Here is a 27,968-nt window from a genome sequence, read left to right as displayed (position 1 = left end):
GCAAAATGAGTGAAATAAGACCAGGGGTGGAAAGTAACTAAGTACATTTACTCAGGTACTGTACTTTAGTACAATTTTGTGGCAACTGTACTTTACTTGAGTACTTCAATTTATGTAACTTTATACTTCTACTCCACTACATTTTCAGGCAAATATTGTACTTTTTACTCCACTACATTTAGCTGCCAGCTTTAGTTACTTTACAGATAATTTTACATGAAAAACATGATCAATTTAAAGTGATTAGACATTTTCTTAAAGCAATGTTTTTTAAATAAACATTACAGTATATTAAGTAGTTAATATGAGCCCTACTTACATAAATTGCATCAATACAATAATCATGATATATTTAGAACATCTGAGTGGGTCCATTCTGCATTACAAGTACTTACTTTTACTTAAGTAACTTTTACTTGTAGTGGAGTAATTTCACAGTGTGGTATTAGTACTTTTACTTAAGTAATGGATCTGAATACTTCTTTCACCACTGACTAAGACAACTGCCAGGTTATGTCTTTACTGACTGGTCTCATCTATAGATCTGAATGATGTTATAAATAAAACACTCATGATTGAGTCTGTTTGCTGAGTCACCAGTATACAGTGATGTCATACAGATCTGACATGTTGGTAAAATGACTTCAAAATGCAATACAAGAAAGCAAAGCAGTTGTATCAAAAAAAAACAACCTTTTCTTTTACTTAAAAGTATCCAAATTAAAGACGTTTTAGAAGTTTACTGTCTAATTAAAATATAGACTTTGTATAAACTTTTATTGCTGAAGCTAAATGGGAGCACTTTTCAATCTCATAAGGTGTCATTTAACATACATTCAATTTCATGAGCTTCAAGATATTTTGTTTGAATGTTTTTTAATCCGTAGCTAGTAATTATTGTACAGCTGTCAGATTGATGGAGTAAAAAGTAAAAAGCATTCCCTCTGAAAAGCACATTTTCAATAAGATAAGCTAAGACAAGATAGAACTTTATTTATTCCAAAGGAATTTCTGGTTCCAGATTGCTCCAAAGCCTCCATAACAATTACAAAAACAGTCACAATATAGGATAATATAAGAAAAGCAATGAAAAAAATAGGTAACAATATATAATATAAATATAATGATATATATTTTTAAAAAAGTGTCTAAGGTGTAAAGTGAATAAAGTTCAAATGACAAAGTAGTAGTTTTACATATAAAATTGTATAAAATGGAAATACTCAAACCATTCTTTAGTACAGTAAATGTTACTTTGCACCACCGCTAGTAGCTGTATATACTGTACATTTTCTAAAGACTAAGTCCCCTCATGGTGATTTATTTCTTGGAAGTCGAGATCCCCCTACAGGTTTTATTATAATACATTTGGGATGTGTGGGATTACTTGAGAAGAGAAAACACATTACTTTTACCTCTTTAGTCCCCTAAAATTGACTAAAAACAACACAATCTGAGACATAAAAGTCACTTCAGTTGGACTGCTCACACCTCACCAATGGTGGAAGAAGTATTCAGATCCTTTACTTAAATAAAAGTATGAATACCACACTGTGAAATTACTCCACTACAAGTTAAAGTCCTGCATTCAAAACTTACTTAAGTTAAAGTACAAAAGTATCAGCATCAAAAGAAAAAAGAAATATTAAAAACAAAAACAAAAAAAAAACGTAAAAAAAAAAAAAAAGAATAAGTAAAAAATGGCAGTCCCTCGCCAAGAGGTTAGGAATCGGGCTTGTAACTGGAGAGTACTGTCACCGGTACTGACAGGTCAAGGACTGTAGTGCCCTTGAGCAAGGCACCTAACCCCCCTGCACAGCTCCCCGGGCGCAGTAATGTGCTGCCCACTGCTCCTTGCATGGTGTGTTCACTTGTGTGTGTAAAAAAAAAAAGGATGGGTTAAATGCAGAGGTTGGATTTCCCCATTAATAAAGTAATTAATCTTAATCTTAAAGTAAAAGTACTCATGCAGAATGGACCCACTCAGATTGTTATATTATATATATATATATATATATGTATATATTGTTGTAACTTTAACTACTTAATAAACTGTCATGTGGTTTATTTTATAAAAATGTTTGAAAAGTAACTAAATGTAGTGGAGTAAAAAGGACAATATTTGCCTTACATTACAGTTCTCCATCATCCACTCTACCCTGTCTGTGTCCACGTCAAGCGTTTTGTATTGTACCTACACACAGAATCTGTTATTTCACTCACCTGAGCCCAACAGGCAAAGCAGCAGAAGCGTGGTTGGCCATCCAGATGCACACATCCTTCATCAGCTTCAAAATATTCACTGAGGTGTGACGTCTCTCTCTAACTTTAGTCCCTGGCTGTGTGATGCTGGCAGAGACGAGGCTTGAGACTTCTGAGAAGACACACCAGGTTTTTCTGGGTTTTTATGGGGGCATGGGTGTGTTATGTGTAGGCTTTTTTTCTGCTTGTGTGTGTGTCTGAAGCTCAATCAGGCAATTCCTTTGCGTTGGCCTCTGAAACCCACCATGGGCGTTCTCTGTTAGTAAATCAAGAGAGGAAGGAAGGGAGGGTTGAGAATTGTGCAGTGGTGTGAGCACTGTGTGTGTGTGTGTGTGTGTGTGTGTGTGTGTGTGTGTGTGTGTGTGTGTGTGTGTGAGCAGCTGATGTGTTATCAGTTCATGCCCATGGTCACTATTACTGTGCTGTCGTTAGTCTTCCCGTCAGACCAAAGGAAGTTTGAAGTTTCGACTAAACTTGCGCTTCAGTTTCAGTTTGCTCTTTGGCAAAACATCTTGGATTGAGCTCCAAAACACTGACTTCAGGTAGGAGCTCTATGATTTATACGATCTGTTTTCCAGTGATTTTAAGAGAAGATAAAGAGGTTTCTAAATATCGCCTGAATGGTTAAACGACTTCAGAGAGCTGTGTTCCTGTAAGATATTAAGTTTATCTACGACCTCCATTTAACCCTATGTTTGCATATTTTGCTTCTATTTTTGAAAGAACCTTCTTGGAACAAGTTCTTGGCAAATGTTAAATACTTTTTCACTGTCCAGAGAAAAACAAAAAGCAATAAAAGGTTAAAACATTAGAGGGGGTAAATACTTTTTATAGGCAGTGTATGTTGTGGTATATACACACACACACATATATATATATATATATATATATATATATATATATATATATAACCTAATAGCCTATATAATATGCAAATATTATTATTATTTTATTATTATTATCAATATGATGATGGAGAGATAGTATTCACTTCCTTACATGTAGAATTCTGTCCCAGACAGAAGTGTGTGTGTGGCAGAACTTAGCAGAAGATAACAACATTTAATAGCCTCAGCTAGTAGGCTAACCCTACCTTTAATGATGTTATAGTTATAAATGATGTAGCCTAAACATGCTTAGATTTGTCACCATTAAAATACAAAACACCAGAGTTTTATCTGCTCCAGGCATCGGTATAATAGCGTAAGATAGACTCTCCGACTCAGACGTGTGGACTTCATGCTGACTCAAATTTGCGTACACAAGCTGAGAGCAGACGTGAGATCTGATCGTACCCTCCGATCACGTCCAAATTAATAAAAGCTGAGCCTTGCGTAGAAATGACCGTACGTCCACTTTATGCTCACTTTCTGTCGTATGCTCGTTTGATAAATGAGGGCCTATGTGCTTAACCTAATCCCACACAACCAATTATAATATTTCATGTCTTTATTGAAAACATCCATTAAACATTTAAAGTGCTGGTGGAAAAATGTAAGTGAACCCTTTGGCTAATGACTCCAATAAGAGCTAGTTGGAGTCAGGAGTTCACAAACCTGTTGGTCCAATCAATAATACAAGATTTGAGCTAGGTGTAGAGCTACTTTTGTCCTATAAAAAACACTCTTGAGTTCACAAGAAGCATCTGCTGATGTGGTTAAAGTTCACATACTTTTTGCCACTGTAGTATTTTACAAATGAATCAATCAACAATAGCCAATAGCACAAATTAATATTTAAAGAAATGACACATGAATGTATTAAAAATGGCTTTAATTACAAAAACCAACACGAAAAGGGAAAAAGCAGTTGTCTCCATAGTTGCCAGTTTGAAATGTGCATTGTTAAATTTTGTTTTGTTGTTTTTTGTCCAATTTGATATCACTTAATATATTTTTTTGCATTGCTTTTCATGTAATACTGTATGAAAGCCCCTTCACTACCTGATGATTGCTGCATGAGTCTGGAGCGTGCATCAGGTCGCACTAAACACATTATACGCTGCAGAACAGTGACAAATGGTCGCCCTGTAATTAGTAAAAGCAATGAATGCCTCTGTGGTTTTCCTTTTTACTCTGTGATTGTGTGCGTGAGTGGATCAGGTGAGGATCTACCTATGTTTCTACAGTTGTTGAGCAAGTTATGTGATGATGCATGGCACAGGTTACTTATTAATAACCCTAGTTCTATGAATGTATGAATGTATCACCAGGTTGTTTAAGTTTATATAAATGTATATGTTTGGAAGAAGGTGATTTAATCTTATTGTTTCTTGTATTTTCAGAACAACACATTCACTCTCGTAACCTCCCGAATCTGGAATAAAGAATCCTCTGAACCAATTCTCTGGCCGGAATCATTTTCTCCATAGTTATCAAGCCCAACCAGTGTTGTCCCGAGGTCCTCATCCTCACAGATACCTTTGGTCCACTGAACTTTCCAGGTTTTAAATAATGTCCTTCTTCTAATGCCAAACAGACCATTTTTCTTATACCAAAGCTGAAAAGCTGTCTTCTTAGAGACACATGGAGATATGTTTTCCAAGATCAATAACCACCAGAACCTTCTTAATCTCGTCCTCTCCTTTCTGTTCAGTGATTACAGATGTTGGTGCCACAACTGCTCTTGGAGACTCTGGAGGACCTGAGTGGTGATGATTTCAATAAATTTAAGTGGTATCTTGGTCAGAAGATCTTGCAAGGCTGTGAAAAAATTCCCAGGTGTGATCTGGAGAACCCACACCGGCACCACACTGTTAGTAGGATGGTGGAAACCTACGGTGAAGAAAAGGCTGTGAACATGACAGTTGAAATCCTGAGGCTAATGAAACACAACAACGCTGCCGAGGAGTTACAGAAAAAATACAGAGGTGCGGTAAATCAGTGTTTTTGTGGACTCTGTTTAAGATCAGCTATATTTGCCACTTACTAATTATTTGTGTGTTGATCTTTATTTTCCAGATGGAGCAGCAGCTCAGGAAAACGTTTCTCGTCCATCTGCAACCTCCTCATCTGCTTCAGGTCTTCCAACTGGTCAGAAAGTCTCTGCTGATGGTGCAGCTGGTGCCCACTTCAGAGAACCTTATAGACAAGCTCCCGCTCCAAGGGCCCCAAATGATTTTCCCTTTTTTTCCCCGGGTGAACTTGGTGGGGATTTAAGCAGTGGTATTGACGATTATATCAAAAATGTTCTGAGGGGTAATCTTGGCAGGAATGTCCGTGCTGATAATCGCGGTAATGTCACAGGTAATCATGGCGGGAATGCCGGTGGTGATATTCACGGTATTGTTACACGTCTTCTTGAAGGAGATGTTGGCAGGAAGTTTGGCAGGAATGTTCTCACTCATGTTAATGGTAATCTTGAGAGTAACTTTTCCGGTATTGTCAATGGTAGTGTCAATGGGAATGTTGGCAGTAATTTTTCTGGTTTTATCAGAGGTGAAGTTTGTGGTAATCTGGGCAATAATTTTTCCGGTGTCATTGAAGGTGATGTATGTGGTAGCATTGGCAGTAATTTTTCCGGTGTTATCACAGGTAATGTCGAAGGAAATGTTGGAAGTAATTTTAATGGTATTCTCATGGGCAATGTTGGTGGTAGTATGGGCAGTAATTTTCACAGAGTTACCGAGGTTAATATTGGTGATTATATTCGCAAAATTGTCATGAGAAGTTGGTAATAATGGAGTTTAACTCAATTACTACTATGACTAAGTAGAAGACAGGAGCAGGATCAGTCTGCAACAACTGAAAGACAAAAAAATTAAATATGTGTGTTTTTTTCCCACTCAGTTTGCGAAGATCGTTTCTCGATTTATGTAGTTTCTGTTTCTGTTGTTGTTTTTATACATTGAACTCTCTGGGGCCACCATATAATGTTTTTGTTTTTCATGTAAAGCAGTTTATACATATTTTTTAAAGGTCTATAAGTTGGGACACTGAACATTATGAAAACAGAATGCAATAATTTGTTAGTTATTTGTAACACACATTCAATTCAGTATAGCTGAAAGACCAAATTTTAATGTTCAACTGAGGGAAATCTTTTTTGTAAATATTTCAACTTTACAATCATTCTGAATTAGATGCATTCTGGTTTTATCTTCATTTTACACAGTATTCTTCATAGTTCCACAGTTTCATACGTACGTTGATATGAGCTGTTATCAGCACAAACACTGAGAACAACCGTTAAAATATGGTTGAAAGCTCTGGTAAAAAAGCCAGTAAGTGGATGTTGAATTGAGATCTTTTGGCAGGAAATTTTTTTCGTCTCTGGATGTATCCAGCCAGGCAGATGTTATGTTTACATTTTATATTAATGTTTCCATTCATTCAGTTTTTTAGTTTCAATGTATTATACTACTTTCTAGGACAGATTTGATTTCACTGTTGTTTTGAATTGTTTATTCCCATGTAAAGTAAAATGTAACTTTGTTTTGAAAGGTGTAAATAAAGTTTATTTTTTAGTTTTATAAAGTTGTTAGACCATCTCTATTAAAGGGTCAGTTCACCCAAATTATTTAACTTATTTTATGAGAGTGCAGCTTACTTTTGATCACCAAAACATGGACAAGAATAAAGTTCCATACTTAGTTCATGTCATGACATCTGAGCATACTTCATGGCCAAAAAGCTCAGAGGGAGATAATATTGGACTCTTGCACAGTGGTGTAATGTAATTACCCCATCCCCTCTTTCAGAGGGGATGTTCAAGAGGAGATAAAAGATTCCTTTATCAGTCCCACAGCAGGGAAATTGTCCAGTATTACAGCAGCAGTATATAAGTGTATAGCAAAAATATAATAACAAGAAATAGTTTACAAGCAACATCAACCAGAAACAAATATAAAAAAGAGGAAAATATTAAAATTAGGAACAATACATATGATATAAACAGACTCAATAATTAAACACAGTGGAATGATAATATATTATAGTGCAGTTTTTGTTCGTTTTGGTGTGTGTGTGGTGTACTAGGAGCAGTGCTGGTTGTAAAGTCTGACTGCTGCAGGAAGGAAGGAACTACGATATCGCTCCTTCACACACGTTGGGTGAAGCAGTCTGTAGCTGAAGGAGCTCTCCAGTGTCCTGCAGGGGGTGGGAGTATTCAAAGTCAGAGGGCAACAGCAGATGCCAAACAAAACAAGGTTATAATATTTTTATATATTTGTATTTTAATTTTATTGTGAATTTTTGTTTCAAATTTCAGTTAGTTTTAATTTGTTTTTAACTGAGTTTGCCAGTTTTTAGGTTTTTTTTCAGATGCTTAGTTTTAGTTGAGTTATTATTAGTTTTTTTTTGTATTGGGGTGTTTGTTGGGGGCGAGATTCAAAAAGCTCACAATAAATTTTGTCTTTATTTCCTTTGCCTTATCCATCTGAGCCCCAATAAGGTTATTAACTCTTGCAGCTCCATCTGTTTTGAATTTTGGTTTGAGTGAAGTGCTGGACTTTTTGAAGGTGATCGACTCACATAGTGGTGTAACATCCCTGTCTCAATAAACACATTCACCAATGTGTTCCTGCATGTTCACCAACCAGCAGCTGTTTGGTTGGAGCTAAATAAAAAGATTTCACATCAACCAAAACGGCTTATGTATGAAAAAGTTGAATAAAGACAAAAAATTCCCAGGTGTGATCTGGAGAACCCACACCGGCACCACACTGTTAGTAGGATGGTGGAAACCTACAGTGAAGAAATGGCTGTGAACATGACAGTTGAAATCCTGAGGCTAATGAAACACAACAACGCTGCCGAGGAGTTACAGAAAAAACACAGAGGTGCGGTAAATCAGTGATTTTGTGGACTCTGTTTAAGATCAGCTATATTTGCCACTTACTAATTATTTGTGTGTTGATCTATCTTTTCCAGATGGAGCAGAAGCTCAGGAAAACGTTTCTCGTCCATCTGCAACCTCCTCATCTGCTTCAGGTCTTCCAACTGGTCAGAAAGTCTCTGCTGATGGTGCAGCTGGTGCCCACTTCAGAGAACCTTATAGACAAGCTCCCGCTCCAAGGGCCCCAAATGATTTTCCTGGTATTTTCACGGGTGATCTTTGTGGGAATTTAATTTTGTCAATGGTCTTTTTGGCAGGAGTTTTCTGAGGGGTAATCTTGACAGGAATGTCCGTGCTGATAATCGCGGTAATGTCATGAGTAATCATGGCGGGAATGCCGGTGGTGATATTCACGGTATTGTTACACGTCTTCTTGAAGGAGATGTTGGCAGGAAGTTTGGCAGGAATGTTCTCACTCATGTTAATGGTAACATTAAGAGTAACTTTTCTGGTATTGTCAATGGGAATGTTGGCAGTAATTTTTGCGGTTTCATCAGAGGGAACGTTAATGCTAATCTGGGCAATAATTTTAATTGAAGGTGATGTATGTGGTAGAGTTGGCAGTAATTTTTCCGGTGTTATCACATGTAACGTTGTAGGAGATGTTGGAAATAATTTTGATGGTATTCTAATGGGCAATGTTGGTGGTAAAATGGGCAGTAATTTTGACAGAGTTACCGAGGTTAATATTGGTGATTATATTCGCGAAATTGTCATGACAGATTGATAATAATGGAGTTTAACTCAATTACTACTATGACTAAGTAGAAGACAGGAGCAGGATCAGTCTGCAACAACTGAAAGACAAAAAAATATAAAAGTGATTTTATTGTTGTGCATTTATTGTTGTTTCCTTAGAAATTAAAAACGATATATGAGACATTATGTCAAACGATTATTCACTTGGTACCACTATAGCAGTTTTCATCCCAACATGGAAACTAAAAATAATAATAATGATCTTAACAAACTGAGATAAAATGTATGGTGTTTATACATTTTATCTCAGTTTGTTAAGATCATTTATGGATTTCTGTATTTGTTGTTTTCTAGACTTGCAGAGCATTGAGCTCTCATGGGGCCACCATATAAATGTGAAAGTTTTTTAATGTAAGGCACTTCATACATTCATTTTAAATGTCCAAAATTTGGGACCCTGTTGTGACCTACATTCAGTTCAGTACAGCTCAAAGAGAATATATTTATGTTAAAATTTTGCTCTGTAAATTTGCATACACTGATTCTGAATTTGATGCATTTCATTTCATGTCCTTTGTTAATTTGTACTATGCTGTTATTGTTGTTATTATTGTAATGTAGTGACTACAATATCTGTCAAACACCTGATTCACCTAAATTACCAACAACATATTTTGAAAGTGCAGCTAACTTTTGACTTTGGAAACAAGTACAAAAATTTCATACATAGTTTATATGAAGTGCAAACTGAAACTGGTTACGTCATGTTAACGCTGGTTAACATATGAAAGCTCTGCTAAAAGGTAAGTAAGTTGACCTTGAATTGAGATCTTTTGGCAGGAATCTTTTTTGTTCTCAAGATCTATCCAGCCAGGCAGATGTCATTTTGGTTTATTTGCTTTTTTTTTTTTAAAGATTGTTTTTTTGGCATTTTTTGCTTTATTGAAAGTGAAAGGGGGTGATAGAGGGGAAGACATGCGGCAAAGGGAGCTCAGGCTGGATTCAACCCGGCTCCGCCGCAGCAAGGACTCAGCCTACATGGTAAGCGCTCTACCGGTGTGAGCCACCAGGACACCCCTCATTTATTACTTTTTTAAATGTCATTGTACTGCATTATTCTATTGTATTTCACTGGCTAAAACAAAACTTGTTTTGAAAGGTATAAATATATGTATTATGGTTGTTATAAAGTGGTGAGACCATCTGTATTAAAGGAACAGATCGTGGTTTGGATTAAAATAGGTACGTTATTCCTGAAGTTATCTCCGGGAGGGTGTTGTGTAGTATAGTGTGTGTGTGTTCTGTAATAAAATAGGTGTGTTGAATAGCTTGTGTGTTTGCTAGTGGTGGGCGAATTGATTTACAATATCGATAGTACCGATACCTACGTTGGTATTGATTAATACTTGCGTGATGAGATCAATACTTTAGATTCAGTTTCTCTTGTCTACGTTCACTACACAGCTCCTATACAGCATAGTGGTTGCACTTGTGCAGACACCACTCCTCTCACTTACCCCGCCGGCTCATGCTCACTTTGCCCCTCCCTCCTCACTGTGCTGTGACTCAGAGTCAGACTCAGTAGCACACTGCTGCCTGTAGAGAGGAAGAGGAGCGCTATACACATAAAAACACACTCAAAAGAGAACTCCGAGCTGCAAAGTAAACAGAGGGAGGAGGAGGGGGAGCCTCCAGCTCAGGCCTTTTCGCATGGTCAAGAATATCCAGGTAGCTGATTTATTAGAGCGGCTACACGGTGTTAGCTCTGTTGCCTCACAACAAGAGGGTCGCTGGTTTGACTCCAGCCTGTGGCTCTTCTGTGTGGAGTTTGCGTGTTCTCCCTTGTCAGCGTCGGTTCTCTCCGGGTACTCCGGCTTCCTCCCACAATCCAAAACTCTAAATTGGTGCCTCTAAATTTTCTGTAGGTGTGTATGAAATCAGAATGGTTTCAAATGTCTGTCTCTATGTGTCAGCCCTGCGGTATTCCGACCACCTGTCCAGGGTGGATCCTGCCTCTCGCCCAATGTCAGCCCACCGCGACCCTAGTGCAGATTAGCGGTTAAGGATTATGGATGACTGATTTATTAGAAGTGAAAGTAAGATTTAGCCATCTCAAGCATTAGTTAATATTATTTTTCAAAGTGAGATTGGTCATCATAGGTGTAATTTTAACAGTCTGGTTAAATGTATACTATTCAGACATTCATAATATATTCAGCCAGTTAATACATTTCAATGAATGATTTTAATGGAACTGAAATATATATACCTATGTAAATATATATACCTCAAACCTGAAATATAAATATGGCTGAATATGATAACCCATTTGTGTTAACTGATCCTTCAGGATCCACCCTGCTTGTACACAGGATGACGTTTCTATAGTCAGGTCGTCCATAAAGCCTCTTATTGGTGGTTGACCAACGCCAGACTCCATTGTCGTCCCTCTGGATTCCTTCCCTGCTGCTGTTATGAGCAGATTTACTCCCATAATAAACAGGATGGGGGAGATGGTGCTGGTACAGTTATGATACCCTTTTCCAGATCTTGCCACCAGTTGGTGAAAAGGGTGATCTTAAATCGCAACTTGAATCCTCTGAAAGTAGCTGGTGATTATCCCTCATGGTGCTCCATGGCTGTGTTGATTAGGTCATTGGGGATAGCTGAAGTATGTAAACAATTGTGGAAAAACATGGGGAAAAAAATAATATTGTTTTTATTTTATTTTTTGGAAAAAAGGTTGCCGTATGGGTTCATGTTGTTCTCATTAGCTTCATATAAACTCTACAGGAACTGCAGCTAATGAGCAAAGTGCAGCGTTTAGCAGCTATAGAGTAGATACTGTCCCCTAAAGATAATAAAGTACTACAAGGAGAGTGGGTATTGGGCCTTCATTCTTCAGATGGGCACAAATACGGAATGCTAATTCACCACGTCTTCTGGACATGTAAATAACAAACTGTTTACCATATCAACTGAGGTGATGTCAATGGGAAATTTGTAGATTTGTAATTTCAGAATATGGCAATAAATTCTGTCTGTCTCACCATCTCTCTCTCTCTCTCTGTTAAATTTTAACCTGGGTGTTATCAGTTCAAGCCCATGTTGACTGGTATTCCTGTGCTGTTGTCAGTCTTCCCGTCAGACCAAAGGAAGTTTGAAGCTTTAAGTATCGACTGCACTTCAAGGTTCGCTACAGTTTCAGTCTTAACTCGAAAACGCTGACTTCAGGTAGGTGCTCTGTGATTTATAAGTTTTGTTCTGCAATTATTTTCATGGTAACATTTGAGCAGATGAAGAAGTGTCTCGGCCTGAGCTGTGCTCCTGTAGGATATTAGGTCTACATCCATTCATCCATATATTTTAATATTTTGCTTCTATTTTTGAAAGAACCCTCTTGGAATGAGTTCTTGACAAATTTTACGTACTTTGTCACTCTTCAGAGAAAACCATAGATCTCTAAATTTGGTTAAAATCTGGTGATTTTTATTGCTGATGTATCATATTTCCATTTAAATGTAGGACCACATGTGTCACATAAATATTTCAATTCAATAACCACCAGAACCTTTACAATCTCGTCCTCTCCTTTCTGTTCAGTGAATAGAGATGTTGGTGCCACAACTGCTCTTGGAGACTTTGGAGGACCTGAGTGCCGGGGATTTCAATAAATTTAAGTGGTATCTTGGTCTGAAGATCTTGAAAGGCTGTGAAAAAATTCCAAAGTGCGATCTGGAGAGCCCACACCGGCACCACACTGTGAGTAAGATGGTGGAAACCTACAGTGAAGAAATAGCTGTGAACATGACAGGTGCCATCCTGAGGCTAATGAAACACAACAATGCTGCAGAGGAGCTACAGAAAAAACACAGAGGTGCGGTAAATCAGTGATTTTGTGGACTCTGTTTAAGATCAGCTAAATTGTGTCACTTACTAATTATTTGTGTCTTAATCTTTATTTTCCAGCTGGAGCTGCAGCTCAGGGAAAAGTCTCTCGTCCACCTGTAACCTCCTCATCTGCTTTGGCTCTTCCATTTGGTCGGAAAATCTTGACTGATGGTGCAGCTCTGAGGGCCTCAACTGCCACTAATCATAGAGTGAATACCCGTGCTTATGTTGGCGGTAATGTTGGGGGTCATTGTGGCGGTGTTGTCGGTGATAATGGTAATGTGATTATCAGTGGTAAGGGTGGCGGCAAACTCATTACCAGTGGTAATGTTGCCGGCAATGTACGAGGGAATTTTGGTGGCGTTGTTGGCGGTAACGGTAATGTAATTATCAGTGATAATAAGGGAGGTAATGTTGGTGGGGATATCCATGGTATTGTCAGGGGTAATCTCGGTGGGAATGTTGGTGGTGATATTAATGGTATTCTCATGGGTAATCTTGGCGGAGATGTTGGGGGCAATTGTGGAGGTGTTGTTCACAGTAATGGTAAGGTGATTCTCAGTGGTGAGCGTGGCCGTAATGGTGGCGGCAAAGTCATTACCAGTGGTAATGTTGGCGGTAATGTTGGGGGCAATGTTGGGGGCCTTGTTGGCGGTAACGGTAATGTGGTTATCAGTGATGAGGGTAATCAGTTTGTGAGTAGCGGTAATGGTGGTGGCAAAGTCATTACCAGTGGTAATGTTGCAGGCAATGTATGGAGTAATTTTGGTGGCATTGTTGGCGGTAATGGTAATGTGATCATCAGTGATAATAACGGCGGTAATGTTGGTGGTGATATTCGCGGTGTTGTCACAGGTAACCTTGGTGGGAGTGTTGGTGGTGGTATTCATGGTGTTGTCACGGGTAATCTTGGTGGGTGTGTTGGTGGTGATATGAATGGTGTTGTCATTGGTAATTTTAGTGGGAATGTTGGCGGGAATTTTGGCGGTGTTGTCACAGGTAATGTTGATGGTGATCTTCCGGATAATTTTTGCGGGGTTGTCAGTGGTAATGTCAAAGGTGATGTTGGCAGTAACTTTTCGGGTGTTGTCACAGGCAGTGTTGGCGGTCGGGTTGGCAGTAATTTTTCAGGTGTTATCTATGGTAATGTTGGTGGAATGGCTGAAAAAATGTATCGTGGGGTTGTCTATGGTAAAATTGGCATACGGTAGTCGTGAAACTGTCATGAGTGAAGTTGCCGCCCCAGAAGTTCACCACCATTACTACTATCTGTAAAATAGAAGACAGGAGGAGGATCAGTCAAAAGTGAAAGTCATTCATTCATTATCCATAACAGCTTGTCTGCATTTGTGTTTTGGGGGGCTGGAGCTGATCCCAGCTTCCATTGGGCAAGAGGCGGGGTACACCCTGGACAGGTCGCCGGACTATCACAAGGCAGGCACATAGGGACAGACAATCTTGTTCTCATTAACACCTACGGGCAATTAAGCATCACCAATTAAACCTAAGTGCATGTTTTTGGACTGTGGGAGGAAGCCGAAGTCCCCGGTGAGAACCCACGCTGACACAGGGAGAACATGCAAACTCCACACAGAAGATCCGCGACCTTCTTGCTGTAAGGCAAGAGTGCTAACCACTACACCACCGTGTAGCCCCCAAGTGAAAGTCAAAGAAATTCTAAAAACCTTTATTATCAGTTTTTAACAGTTTTCATATCTACAAAGTGCTGAACAAGCAAGAAACATCCATCCATTATCCAAAACTGCTCATCAGAACTGTCGCCAGACTATCTGCCTTAACATGGAAACTAAAAAAACAACAACATGCATTTTTATCTCAGCTGAGATCAATTTTTGATTTCTGTATTTCTTGTGTTTTTAGACTTAAAACCAGATTGCAATGATTTGTTAGTCCTTTGTGACCTACATTCAATTCAGTACACTTCAAAGACAAGAAACCGGGAAAATTTTGCTTTGTAAATATGTGAACTGTAAATTCTCATTCTGAATTTGATTTCACAAAATGTCCTTTGTTTATTTGTATGATAGAATTATTGTTATCATTATTGTAATGTAGTGACTACAATCTCTGTCAAACACCTGATTCACCTAAATTACCAACAACATATTTTGAAAGTGCAGCTAACTTTTGACTTTGAAAAGAAGTACAAGAATTTCATATATAGTTTATATGAACTGTTATCAGTACAAACACTGAGAACAATGGTTAAAATATGATTGAAAGCTCTGGTTAAAGCTAGTAAGTGGACCTTGAATTGAGATTTTTTGTCAGGAAAGTTTTTTCTTCTCTAGTTGTATCCAGCCAGGCAGATGTCATTTTGGTTTTATTTGCTCTTTTCATTTTTGAGATACCTAAATATAAAATTATAAATTTTCAATGCAATGAAAATGACTTCACTTGTAGAATCAGTCACATTTATTCAAATAATTTATATACATGTTTAATGTGTCTTATTTATTAACATTAACCAAATGTTTGTTTATATTTTATATTAATCGTTAAATGAAATATAATGATAATGAAACTTGTTTTCAAAGGTGTAAATAAATGTATTGTTGTTATAAAGTGGCGAGATCATCTTTATTAAAGGAAAAGATTGTGGTTTGGATTACAATAGCTGCATTATACCGGAAGTTAGCTCCTGGGGCGTGTTGTTTAGTAAAGTGTGTTTGTCTTGTAATAAAATGTGTGTGCTGTGTAGCCTATGAGACTGCAGTTAGACCCCTCTCCTGCAACTGGTAAGGCTCCTGTTTCTGTGGATCATTATCGAGGTGTAGGAACAGACATTTGAAGCTGTAGGTAAGTAATGTTTTAAAGTGTTTAGAACTGCAATCTGCGTGTCTGCATCTGCATGTAAATGTAAATAAGAAACTGTTTACCCAAGCAACTAACGTGATGTCAGTGGGGAATTTGTATTTTATAGTTTCATTACATGGCAATAAATTGTCACCATCTCTGTTAAATTTCAACCTTGGTGTGTTATCAGGTTATGCCAATGTTGACTGGTATTCCTGTACTATTGTCAGTCTTCACGTCAGACCAAAGGAAGTTTAAAGCTTTAAGTATCGACTGCACTTCAAGGTGTGCTACAGTTTCAGTCTGCTGTCTGATTGTCGGAGCTTTGGTTAAACAGCTTGGATAGATCATCCCTCCAAAACACTGACTTCAGCCAAATTTGGTGATTTTCACTAACTGTAAGTATTAAGTGTTCCTTTATATTAAAACCACATTTGTCTAATAAATGCCTATTAAGCATTCCAATAATTGATATCTTATAGGACAGTAAAGTCTGCACAAAATATTAGCATTTATTATAATATTTTTTAAAGTTAATCCATTAACACATATTAAGTGTTTTAATGGCCAATGAAATAACTATTATTGCATATAATCCTATTAATAATAGGTCAAATTACAAAAATACCAACAAAAAAAAGGGAAAGACAAATGGAAAATGCAGTTGTCCCCTTAGTTGCCAGTTTCAAATGTGTATTGTTACATTTCATGGACTATTTTTTAAATTTCATTTCGTTGTCCAATTTGATATCAGTTACTCAATTTTTTTAAATGTGATACACCTTTTGTCCTCCATACTCTACAAGTTGACAATAATGTCTGTCTTCTGATGCCAAATAAACCACTTAAAGACTGATTATCTGAAAAATGCATTATACCAAAGCTGAAAAGCTGTCCTCTTAGAGACACATGGAGATATGTTTTCCAAGATCAATAACCACCAGAACCTTCTCAATCTCGTCCTCTCCTTTCTGTTCAGTGATTAGAGATGTTGGTGCCACAACTGCTCTTGGAGACTCTGGAGGACCTGAGTGGTGATGATTTCGATAAATTTAAGTGGTATCCTAGTCAGATCTTGCAAGGCTGTGAAAAAATTCCCAAGTGTGATCTGGAGAGCCCACACCGGCACCACACTGTGAGTAAGATGGTGGAAACCTACGGCGAAGAAAAGGCTGTGAACATGACAGTTAAAATCCTGAGGCTAATGAAACACAACAACGCTGCAGAGGAGTTACAGAAAAAATACAGAGGTGCGGTAAATCACTGATTTTGTGGACTCTGTTTAAGATCAGCTATATTTGCCACTTACTAATTATTTGTGTGTTGATCTTTATTTTCCAGATGGAGCAGCAGCTCAGGAAAACGTTTCTTGTCCATCTGCAACCTCCTCATCTGTTTCAGGTCTTCCAACTGGTCAGAAAGTCTCTGCTGATGGTGCAGCTGGTGCCCACTTCAGAGAACCTTATAGACAAGCTCCCGCTCCAAGGGCCCCAAATGATTTTCCCTTTTTTCCCCCGGGTGAACTTGGTGGGGATTTAAGCAGTGGTATTGACGATTATGTCAAAGGTCTTCTTGGCGGGAATGTTCTGAGGGGTAATCTTGGCAGGAATGTCCGTGCTGATAATCGCGGTAATGTCTCAGGTAATCATGGCGGGAATGCCGGTGGTGATATTCACGGTATTGTTACACGTCTTCTTGAAGGAGATGTTGGCAGGAAGTTTGGCAGGAATGTTCTCACTCATGTTAATGGTAATCTTAAGAGTAACTTTTCTGGTATTGTCAATGGTAGTGTCAATGGAAATGTTGGCAGTAATTTTTGTGGTTTTATCAGAGGGAACGTTAATGCTAATCTGGGCAGTAATTTTCGCGGTGTCATTGAGGGTGATGTAAGTGGTAGAGTTGGCAGTAATTTTTCCGGTGTTATCACAGGTGATGTCAAAGGTTGTGTTGACAGTAATTTTAATGGTATTCTAATGGGCAATGTTTGTGGTAGTATGGGCAGTAATTTTCACAGAGTTACCGAGGTTAATATTGGTGATTATATTCGTGAAATTGTCATGAGAAGTTGGTAATAATGAAGTTTACCTCAATTACTACTGTGACTAAGTAGAAGACAGGAGCAGGGTCAGTCTGCAACAACTGAAAGACCAGTGTTGTTTTTTCCCGCTCAGTTTCCGAAGATCATTTATGGATTTCTGCTGTTTTCTAGACATTTAGCTCTCTGGGGCAACCATATAAACTTTTTCATGTTTAATGTAGAGCAGTTTGTAAATTATTTTTTGAAGGTCTAAATGTTGGGAAAATATTATAAAAACAGAATACAATAATGTGTTAGTCCTTTGTGGCCTACATTCAATTCTATGACAGTGTAGGAAAAAAAAATACAGATCCGGGGGAGGGGGGTAATATTTAGAGAAAAAAGTTTCAAATTTACAAGATTAAAGTGGCAAATCTACGAGAAAAAAAGTCTCAGATTTACGATATTTAGAGTGGCAGATCTGCATGAAAAAAGTCACAGATTTATGACAAAAAAATTGCAAATCTACGAGAAAAAAAGTTGCAGATTTACAAGATTAAAAGTGGCAAATCTTTGAGAAAAAAGTGGCAAATCTACGGGAAAAAAGTAGCAGATTTATGAGGAAAAAAAGTTGGAAAAATAGTGATTTGTTTTTGTCAAGGGACCTTAACACACCACAGATGCTGCCCGGAAAGCAGGGGATGCCACAGGGACATGTTAGTGAGGAGGTGCAACAGTGTGGAACATACTATACAAGATACTATAAATTGCGGTTAGTCTGGTGAGTTGGCTCCCCAAATAACTTTTTCTTCAGCCATTATGGAGCCATTGAGGCCCAGGTCTTAGAGGGCTGCGCCTATACTCATAGAAACTGGAGTTTCAGTAAGTAATTAACGTTCTATTTTGTATAGATTTCGCCCTTTAAGAGCTATCGCTATTGGGTTAAGGGCAAAGTAGGATATGGTCCATGCCTCAATGGGTCCGTCCGGTACTACAAGTGCAAGCACAAACACACACACACTTCAGAGATGATTAAAGAATCCCTAAACCAGCCACCATGGCACGTGTAAAAACGCATCACATGAGAATGCCCTTGAGGAATGAAGGCTGGGAACAATAAACATGCTGCTGTGAAAAAAGATTAGATGAACGTTACGCATTGTAACAATCGAGCAAGGAGAAGAGCAGGGTCGAAAAGACAGCGATCCGTGTGCCGACAGGCTGGAGGGGAAATTGAATTTTTCTTGTAGATTTGCCACTTTTTTTTTTAGATATTTTTTGGGCATTTTCAAGGCTTTATTGACAGTGAGAGACAGAGGGGAAGACATGCAGGAAAGGGCTCTGAGTTGGATTTGAACCCAGGCCGCCCGCTCACGAGGACGTTGCCTCTATGGTGCGCGCTCTACCAGGGGTGCCCCCAGATTTGCCACTTTGCAACCTTTTTTCTTGTATATTTGCCACTTAAATCTCATAAATTTGCGACTTTTTTCTTGAAATATTACCCGATGGTTAAAATATGGTTGAGAGGACCTTGAACTGAGATCTTTTGGCAGGAAACTTTTTTTTTCTCCAGATGTATCCAGTCAGGCAGTTTTAAATTTGTTTTTTTATTTGCTCCTTTGATTTGAGATACCTAAATATTAATATGTACTTTTTCAATGCAATGGAAATCACTTTTAATATAAGTCATATTAAGAAAAAAAAAGTTTTTACTGTACTATACTAATCTGCTGTATTTTACTAGCTAGTTCACTTTCATTTTCTGATTTTATTTCACTGTAGTTTTGAATTGTTTTTCGCCATGTAAAGTAAAATAAACCTTTGTTTGTAAGGTGTAAATAAAGTTTATTTTTAGTGTTAGAAGGTGGCTAGACCATCTCTATTAAAGGGTCATTCGTTCATTATCTGAACTCTTGAAGGAGGACCTGGTGCACACTGTTAAAATAATTGATTATTTTCTATATTGGTAAATGATTTGATGCTTGATTTCTGCTCCTCTGTTGTCTGTCTCTGTTCTCTGTCTCTGTGAGTGACGCAGGTCACTATCAAAGGTCAAACCTTGAGTGTAATATCTCTATGCATTTATATTAAGTTAGACAATATGATTTTGATACAATGATTATGTTTGTGTGTTAATTTTGGTTTAGAAACTTTGACTACATATATTTCATTGTCTATTTCATATTTTTTAGACTTTTAGAATCTATGTGAGACAGTAAAAATCCTTTGGCTCTGTAGACATACTATCTTTGGAAGACAAAACAAGACAGGAGGTTTTTTGTTGAATGTTCTGGAGAAGAGGCCAGGTCAGGATGGCCTTGTCCGGGGCAGCAAGATCGTATGCCCAGCTGACATGACGTGCCGTTGTGTTAATTGGGACTGGCGAATCGGCGAGTGAGGAGGGCGGGACTTCCTGGAGGAAATCGACCAGCATGTTTTGTAAACAAATGTTAGTATTTTAATGGGTTCAGGGAGAGAGTCGTGGTTCAGACTTCACGAACTGAAACACGTCTGGAGATCTCTGTAAAGTGCACATTTTTTGACGTATTGTAATAAACTTTTGTCAAACTGAGAAACTTGGACGTCTCCAGCTCTTCATTTCCCCATCAACGAACTGCGCAGAAAAATGGTGAGGTTTTTTCTGTTGGTGACAGATTATCAATTTTCAAGGTTTCCTCATGCAATTTTTCTAACAACACCCATCAATACCCGACTGAACCTGCCTCCTGGCTTCGCTGTGTGAAGGTTTAAATGTACACAGTGCTATGCATACACATTGCTCTGGCTCTATCCTGATTGACAGGTAGGCATGTTAGCAACCTGTCAATCACAAAGTAGCCACACCCTAAAGCACACTCTGTTTATCCGTCTATTTGACTCTAAATGAGTATCGTATTTTGCTCAATGGCCATCACGCTGTTTTGAAGAAGACTTTAAACTAGTGATTGAGACCATAAACACATTATGAGAATGTTCACTGAGGTAATAAATGAAGCTGAATGAATAAATTAAGCTTCTATTCAGTCAGTCTTCAGCAGAGTCTCCCCCTGCTGGCCATTAGAAAGAAGGCACTCCCACTTCACTTGGCTTCACTTTTCAGAATTGGTGGCCACTACTTTTATACAATATGTAAAAAAATGAATGCTTCAATTATTATAATTCAATTATGTTGTATGCATTATTCATTTATTGTATTACTTTGCTTCAGTTGAAGACCCTTTTTGCATCTTCTATTAAGGGACTTACATTCATCAAACTTTATAAGGTGATGCCAGTGGAACACTTGAGGACCGTAATAAAAGGGCAGTACATTATTTCTGTCTCACCTTTGTTCTTTCTGTTTCAAAGTTCAACCTTGAACTTGGTGTGTTACCACTTTACAGCCATGTTGACTGTTTGATAGTGTAGCAGTTTGAACAGCTTCTTCACAATAATTTTAAAGTTTTAAGTGTAAGACACATAGCTTCAACAACAGAACAGCAACACTGGTCTGCTGGTTAAAAGTCCAGAGGGGTGTTCCATCAACGTGGCTAAACAAACCGCGGCTTCATTCAAAAAGCCTGGTTAGAATTAACACCAACTTTGACTTGAGGCTAAAGCTGTTCCAGTAACGCAGCTCAGCCGAGTCTAGTCTAACCGGCATATGTGCGCGAGCGCGGAGTATAAGCAGCCCGTATTAATCGATCGTGGAACAGCCGGGAACAGCCAATAAGATGTCGCTAAAAGTGGTGAAAATCAGTGCTGAAGGAGCTTTATGAAGATTATCAAGTGACGGTCTCAATAACAGACAATAATGCTCCCATTAACAGAGCCAGGGAGATGGCATGGAAAAAAATGCAGACTGATAAAATTGTAGGGGTATCTGGTTCAGATACACATTGCCTCCAGCAGGGGTACCAAAATATTTAGAGGTAAAGCTAATTTAGGTCAATTTTGCTATCAGAAATTGACTAAGTTAATATTTAATACTTTAAATGAATTAAAGTTGTTTTCGGGGCACCACCTATTCACTTAGGAATAGGAAAAGATAGCAAATCATAGTTAATCAGTCTCATAAAGTTAACAAATCATCAAGTTGGAACATTGATTATTAATTATGAATATAATTATAATCGAATTACCTTATTAATATTTAGTAACGGTTGAAGGAATTTTGAGTTCTTCTCATAGCAGAGGTTTAGCAAATCACTCATTCATGTGCAACATTAAAGGGAGAAGCATATTAATCCAAAAACATTTATTCTAAATAAAGCAAAGCAAACAGAACACACAATAACTAATCTAAAAGATTATTTACAGTGGAAATGTGGGTGAGAAAGAGTGTGTAACAAGATGGCTGCCGAAAGGCGGTCATTTAAATAAATCAAAATGGCGGAAGCCCTTTTGTTCTTGAAGAACAATAGACCATGCGGTCTTGAAGGTCTATGTGTTGTAGGAAGCCAAATTAAAGTATATTTCATGTGGATTAGTGTGTGAGCAAATCAAATGTGTTATAGTTAATTTACATGTACAACTTGAGATATGTAGAGCAATCACAATCATACAACTTCAAGTGATCTAACTACACAAAATATCCCAACAAATATACTTAAACACACAACAGATCAACACCATTGATTAAAGCTTAACAAACTTGTTCTTGCTTACTAACTGCCCAGTACTATACCACAGAGTCCAGAGTTGAAAGAGAAGCAGAAATCCTTTTAGAGAAGAATCTGGTTCCTGGTTGGGTTTTGGTGGTTGTAGTGTTGTTTGCTGTTGGCTCCAGAAGCTTGGTGAGGGTCTCTGTGATTATGTCCAGTATAGATCACAGGCAGGAAACTTAGAAGCGTGGTGGTGGGCCCACTTGGTTTGGGCCTCACCGGCCTTCCCTTAGAGCTGGAGACAGAGGGGAATGGCCTGGTCTTCTGGAGTGCAGACCAGGACAGCAGGCATGCTGTCCCCCAGGGAGTTGAGAGGAGAAGAGAGAGAAGGGATGGCTGCAAGAGACTTTTGTGTCTCAACCTGGAAGTTGTATTTCCTGTTGGTATCAGCCAATGAGACGCCTTTAGGTATCTTCCCCCACAGGTATCTTCAGATACCTGTGGGGGGTGGGGGTCGTTTGTCTTTGTTTGGGGAACAAAGAGAGAGACCTCCATATTGAAGCATGGAGAGAATTTGTTGACACAATTCTCACTGCATTCAGTCTTTAATCCAAATGAACCTTGTGGAGTAGCTGTGACCCCTACAAAATGCACGAGTAATTAAAGCCTACTTGTTGTGTTATTTGTAGTTGTTAATGAATTAGTCTATCAATTAGATTACTAGATCAATAAGAGTGGTTATATTATCAGTAGACTGGATAATAACAGCTGTATGTTCACAGTTCAGCACTCACAACTAAAATTAATTTAATGTAAATTGGCCTCACTTGGCGAAGTAACCATGTCCTATATTAATTATTCTGTTACATCTCAACAGGAGAAATCTGAACAGCCAAAAAAGGACTTGAACAGTGAAAACGTAATAATGCTTGGGCTGTTTCTTCATTCTTCAGATTGTGTATAAACATGCACCTTGCTGCAGGACACAGCTGGAACAACTACAGCAGCAAGCGATGATGAAACTGACAAATTAAATAATTGATAACTACATAATCAGTGTTAGAATAATTTGAATATTATACGTTGTTTAAAATGAAATGTTACTATCTTCCTCTCTTTTTTCTCTTTGTGATTTTTCTCCAACAGTCATCACAGGTCACTATGCATGCGTAATTCACTAAACCTTGATAATGTCTATCTCTATGCATTTATATTAATCAGGTAATTTGATTTTGATACAATGATTGTGTTTGTGTGTTAATATTGATGTAGAAAACTATGATTACTTTGATTACATATATTCCATTTGCTTAAACTAATTAAGATTCAATAATCACAAAAATAGTATTGTCTGTCTTATATTTTTTAAACTTTAAAAGAACATGTAGACATTGAAAAATAGTTGGGCTCTTGTTATATTTCTGTAGAACAAGGCAGTATGTTCGTCATAACCATAGGTCATAACAAGTTTGTTAGCAGGTCACATGGCCTTGTCCTGGGCGGCATTGATTGTGTTGCCCAGGTGGCCTGATGTGTGACAGTATGAAAGAAGACTGGCGAATCAGCGAGGGGGAAGGCGGGACTTCCTGGAAGAAATCTACCTTCATGATATAATTAAACAATGTTAGTGTGGAACTGGGGTTTTTTGCAGGGGAAGAGACGAGGTTTTCAGACTTCATGACCTGAAACCTGTCTGTGTGTATCAGGGACAGTTAAACTGATTCCTAAAGTGAATCCCAGAGCTCTGTAATTCACATTTCTTGACGTGTTGTAATAAAACTATGTTAAACTGAGAACTCGGACGTCTCAAAGAAATAATTGGTGAGGTATTTTCCTGTTGGTGTCAGATTATTCAATTTTCAAGGTTTACTCATGCAGTTTTTCTAACATCAGCTAAGCCTACTCTTTGACACATTTTCTTTTACAGGATGTCATGCTTATGGGAACTGAAAACCAGAAACACGATATGGAGACAAAAGCTAAAAATGTAATAATTAAACTATACTATACTACTTATACTAATGATATAAGTATACATTTTACCACAGCAGAAGGTCCTGGTTTAGACTTTTCTTTAGCTTTCAAATAAAGAGTTCACTCCAAATCAAAAGTTGCATGAATTAAACAAGAGATTGACTGAAATAGGTATATAAATTCATACCTTGTCACATTGTGAGAAAAAAAGGTCTAAACCAGACTGTATCATAAAAAAAACGAAGTCTAAACTTTCCGCACGGACATGACAAAAGTGACGCGCGTGTGAACAGAAACGCCCGTCGGGAATTTTTTGACACACAGCTAAAGTAAGCTCGACCATAGACATGTATAATATGTCTATGAGCTCGACAGTTAGCCTGCCCCGGAGCAGGCTAGTTCAGTGGTGTAAGTTACCATGGTTACTGAGCGGGGAGTCACATAAACCACTTTGATGGAACGCATCTCTCACTTGAATTAGCGAGGCTTATCATAATAAAACAGGCTTTTCCTGACTCCACGTTGATGGAACATCCCTCAGATTGGTTCTTATGCTATACAGAGATGCAAAGCAACACCAATCAGCAATCTGCAACTTCACCACTAGATGTCACCACTGCACAACCTACACACTCGATCTTTAAGCTGCTGTGTGTTGATTCCCCCCCCATGTAAAGCATTTCGCACATTTGATTATTATTATTAAGTGTTTACTCTCTCTATCAAAGGGTCAGTTCACCCTAATTACAAACAATATATTTTGAGACCGAAACGGACATTAATTAAATTCCATACTTATCTGTACAAATCCCATCCACTGAGGATGACAGTGAGATGTGGTTGAAAGCTCTGGTAAAAGCTAGTAAATGGACCTTGAGTTGAGATTCTTTGGCAGGGATTTTTTTTTCTTGTTTGGTTTCTAGTTATATTTAGCAATGCAGATAGGTACATTTTTGATATATCTAAATTTATTTACAATATAATTTTTCCATGTGGTGAGCACTAAAAACTCCCACCCACTGCTAATATGTTATAATGGAGTTGAAGCATGTGTGAGAGTAATTTTTATCTCTGATGCCAGACCTCCTCCCCCTTTCCTGCCAATTCTTTAAGTTCCCCTTTGTGTCTCAAATGTGATATGCAGATGAGATTTTACACCTGAAAAGGTCCCCTTTGTATTTCAAATGGGATGTCCAGACGAAGCTCTCACACCTAGCAAGATCCTCTTTATGTTGTAAATTGTGATGTGCCCCACACCCTGGGAGGGGGCAGGCTGTCGATACCAGACCCCTGGTTTGCATATAGGTGCGCCCGACACCCTAGTGGGCGTTCTCCAGGTATAAATTGAGCAGTCTCTCCTATGTTCAGGGTCTTTTCTTCATTTTGACCGCTCATGTGTTGAATGACCTTTCTTTGCAAAGAAATAAAACATTGTCGGCCGGCAGAAGTTCTCTATTTAATTCTTCACCAGCAGCAGAGGAAATTTCCACTACACATGTGTCGTTCCCCTTTCGTCATTTATATCAACTAAATATTTGAAAGGAAGTTCAACATGTCATTTGTAGGCCTGTCATGTTAACACATTTTTTAGGACGATATATTTTCCCAGAAACTATTGCGATAAACGATAGCATCGTTGAATCGATTATAACATTAGAGCATAATAAGTAGCCTACATCCTTTAACAGCAATGCATTTTTAAATCTCAAGAATATTAAACATTGGAATTGAAATGTGGGAAAAAAAAATTAAAAAAATAAACTACAACCAAAACAAGTAAAATAGACTTTCAGGCTCTGTTAACAAAACATTGCTGTAAAGATCACCAGTACTGGCAGAGTAGAACCCAAAAGCATGACACTGAGACAGTAAGCAGGAAACTCTGTTTACTTAAATGTTCAGGCAAAGGTCAAAACTGGGAGATCAGTCAAACAGGCAAACAAATCAGACAAGGCAGGTATCCAAAATCCAATAAACAGGCAGGCAGGTTCAGAACAGGTAGATCAGGCAAAACAGGGTACACTGGGAGGCTTGGTGAAAGCACAAGACCATCTGGCAGAGAACAAGTGGAAGTGGGCCAGTATAAATACAGAGGAACTAATGAGGGAATGGCCTGCAGATGAGGAGATGAGCAGGGAAACCAGGTGAAGGAATGAACTGATTGCCTGGCAAGTGGGAGTGGCAGGATCTGAAATTAAAGGGGAGTTAATGATATGGCATGAAAACAAAATTACCTGAATATAACTCACTGAGATACTCATTATGTTTTATATTATTTTATTATTAGAATAACATAAACAGCTGGAATGGCTGCTAGGGAAATATAGTTTTTTTCAGCAATTTGTACTGCCTGTCAAATATTTGCAGCATTACTTTAAACACAACACAAAAAAGCTCAAAAAGTCATGCATATAAACGACAATATATTAAGTCCAGAAAAAAATATTATGTCCATTTTTCTGTATCGAACAATAAGTCAGTATAATAATTATCGTGACAGGCCCATAGACTGTATAAAATAGGCCTAGTCATTTGTTAAGTTGTATTTGTTTGGAAATGTAATGAATAAAGTTAGAAAGCTGATCAAATTAAGACATTTTAAACAAGATATTGTCTTTTGTTTATCAAAAGATTTAAAAAAAACTACTGTTGTCATTTCCTGGTGTTAAAATTCTACTTTTTTTATTTTACTTTGAGTAAAATGAACAATAATATCTTCTTCAACTGATTTAAATACAAACAATCTATTCAGCTTTCTGGAGTTATATTTTGTGGCTGACAGCCACTTAAGTTCATGCACCTTGCCTGGCAGCTGACACCAATCTGGGCTTGTCACTAGTTGTACCGTGCCCTGAAGAAAGCTTAAAACAAATAAAAGCTTAACCCACTTATTAAAGGCTTTTTAATGTTTGCAAAGCAGTATGCCATGATATGACTTATTGATTCAAAGCAAAGTCCTCTGTCTGTTTTTAGTCTCAAACTAAAGCTGCTGTTGTTTCTCTCTTTAACAGACATTTGTGCTACAGGACCTTTTCCAACTTCCTGGTTTGTGGCAGATATGTTATGGGAGGAAACATTTTTAGCAGAGGCCAATGGGGAAACACTGGAAGTTACGTCAACACTGTTTAACTTCAAAACTCAGAGACTTCCCTCAGTGAGTCACAGACTTTCTCTCTGTGGTTTATCTGTCGACACGGTAAGTCCTTTTTGGATTCTAATGCTCATTAAAGGATCATTTTGTCTTTTGGGTTGTGGTGTGGTGCAGCCTGCTGGTTTTCACGCTTTGTCAAATGAAAAGATTAAAAATAACAGCAAGCAGCGGCACATGCTAAGTCAGTGCTGTAACACTGACAGTGTAGCTTGTTACTGGAAGAGATGAGACATGAGACCAGATGTTTGTGTGTCTTTTGCTTATCCTACAGTTAAAAAACTGCTCTAAAGTTGGCACTAAATACATACAAGACAGTCTAAACATTGTTTGATCTTTTTCAGTGTGCAAAGGTGGAATGTAACTAAGAAAAAAAAGTTTAAATATGTATCAATTCAGGGTACTTGTCCTGTAGGCTACTTGATAATTTCCTTTTTATGCAACGTCATACTTCTACTCCATCTCAGAGACAAATATTGTATTTTAAAAAAAAAAACTCTTCTAAATCTGTCTGACAGCTTTAGCTACTTTCAGATTAAAATGTTGTTCTGATAAACTGAAGCATCAAGTGTTCCTTTATGGTGGTTGGAGGTTCTCACAGGACAGCGTCACTACAAACATGTGATAATCTTTAATAACAGACCTGCTACTTGCTACTAGCTGTATATGAAACTACCCAGAAGTAAGACTAAATTTAGCTCAAACTGAAATATCTGCAGCAGTAAAATGCAACATAAACATT

The 27,968-nt window shown here is 37.9% G+C and overlaps 1 protein-coding gene across 2 annotated transcripts; it reads left to right on the top strand.

The window, feature by feature from the left end:
- The first annotated feature begins 2,673 nt into the window (after positions 1 to 2,673).
- Positions 2,674 to 6,815, top strand: LOC131968938 (circumsporozoite protein-like). 2 transcript variants are annotated; one of them, XM_059330006.1, is made up of 4 exons: positions 2,674 to 2,804; positions 4,547 to 4,705; positions 4,858 to 5,131; positions 5,223 to 6,815. In XM_059330006.1, exons 3-4 carry the CDS (start codon positions 4,867 to 4,869, stop codon positions 5,936 to 5,938), a joined length of 981 nt encoding a protein of 326 aa, XP_059185989.1. In that variant the 5' UTR covers positions 2,674 to 2,804; positions 4,547 to 4,705; positions 4,858 to 4,866; the 3' UTR covers positions 5,939 to 6,815. The 2 variants fall into 2 exon arrangements, with proteins under 2 accessions (XP_059185989.1, XP_059185999.1); XM_059330016.1 differs by lacking the exon at positions 2,674 to 2,804 and having other exon boundaries at positions 4,428 to 4,705.
- Positions 6,816 to 27,968: the final 21,153 nt, after the last annotated feature.

Source organism: Centropristis striata, chromosome 1, assembly GCF_030273125.1.
Source record: "Centropristis striata isolate RG_2023a ecotype Rhode Island chromosome 1, C.striata_1.0, whole genome shotgun sequence".
NCBI lineage: Eukaryota > Metazoa > Chordata > Actinopteri > Perciformes > Serranidae > Centropristis > Centropristis striata.
This window is presented reverse-complemented; position numbering and strand designations above follow the sequence as displayed.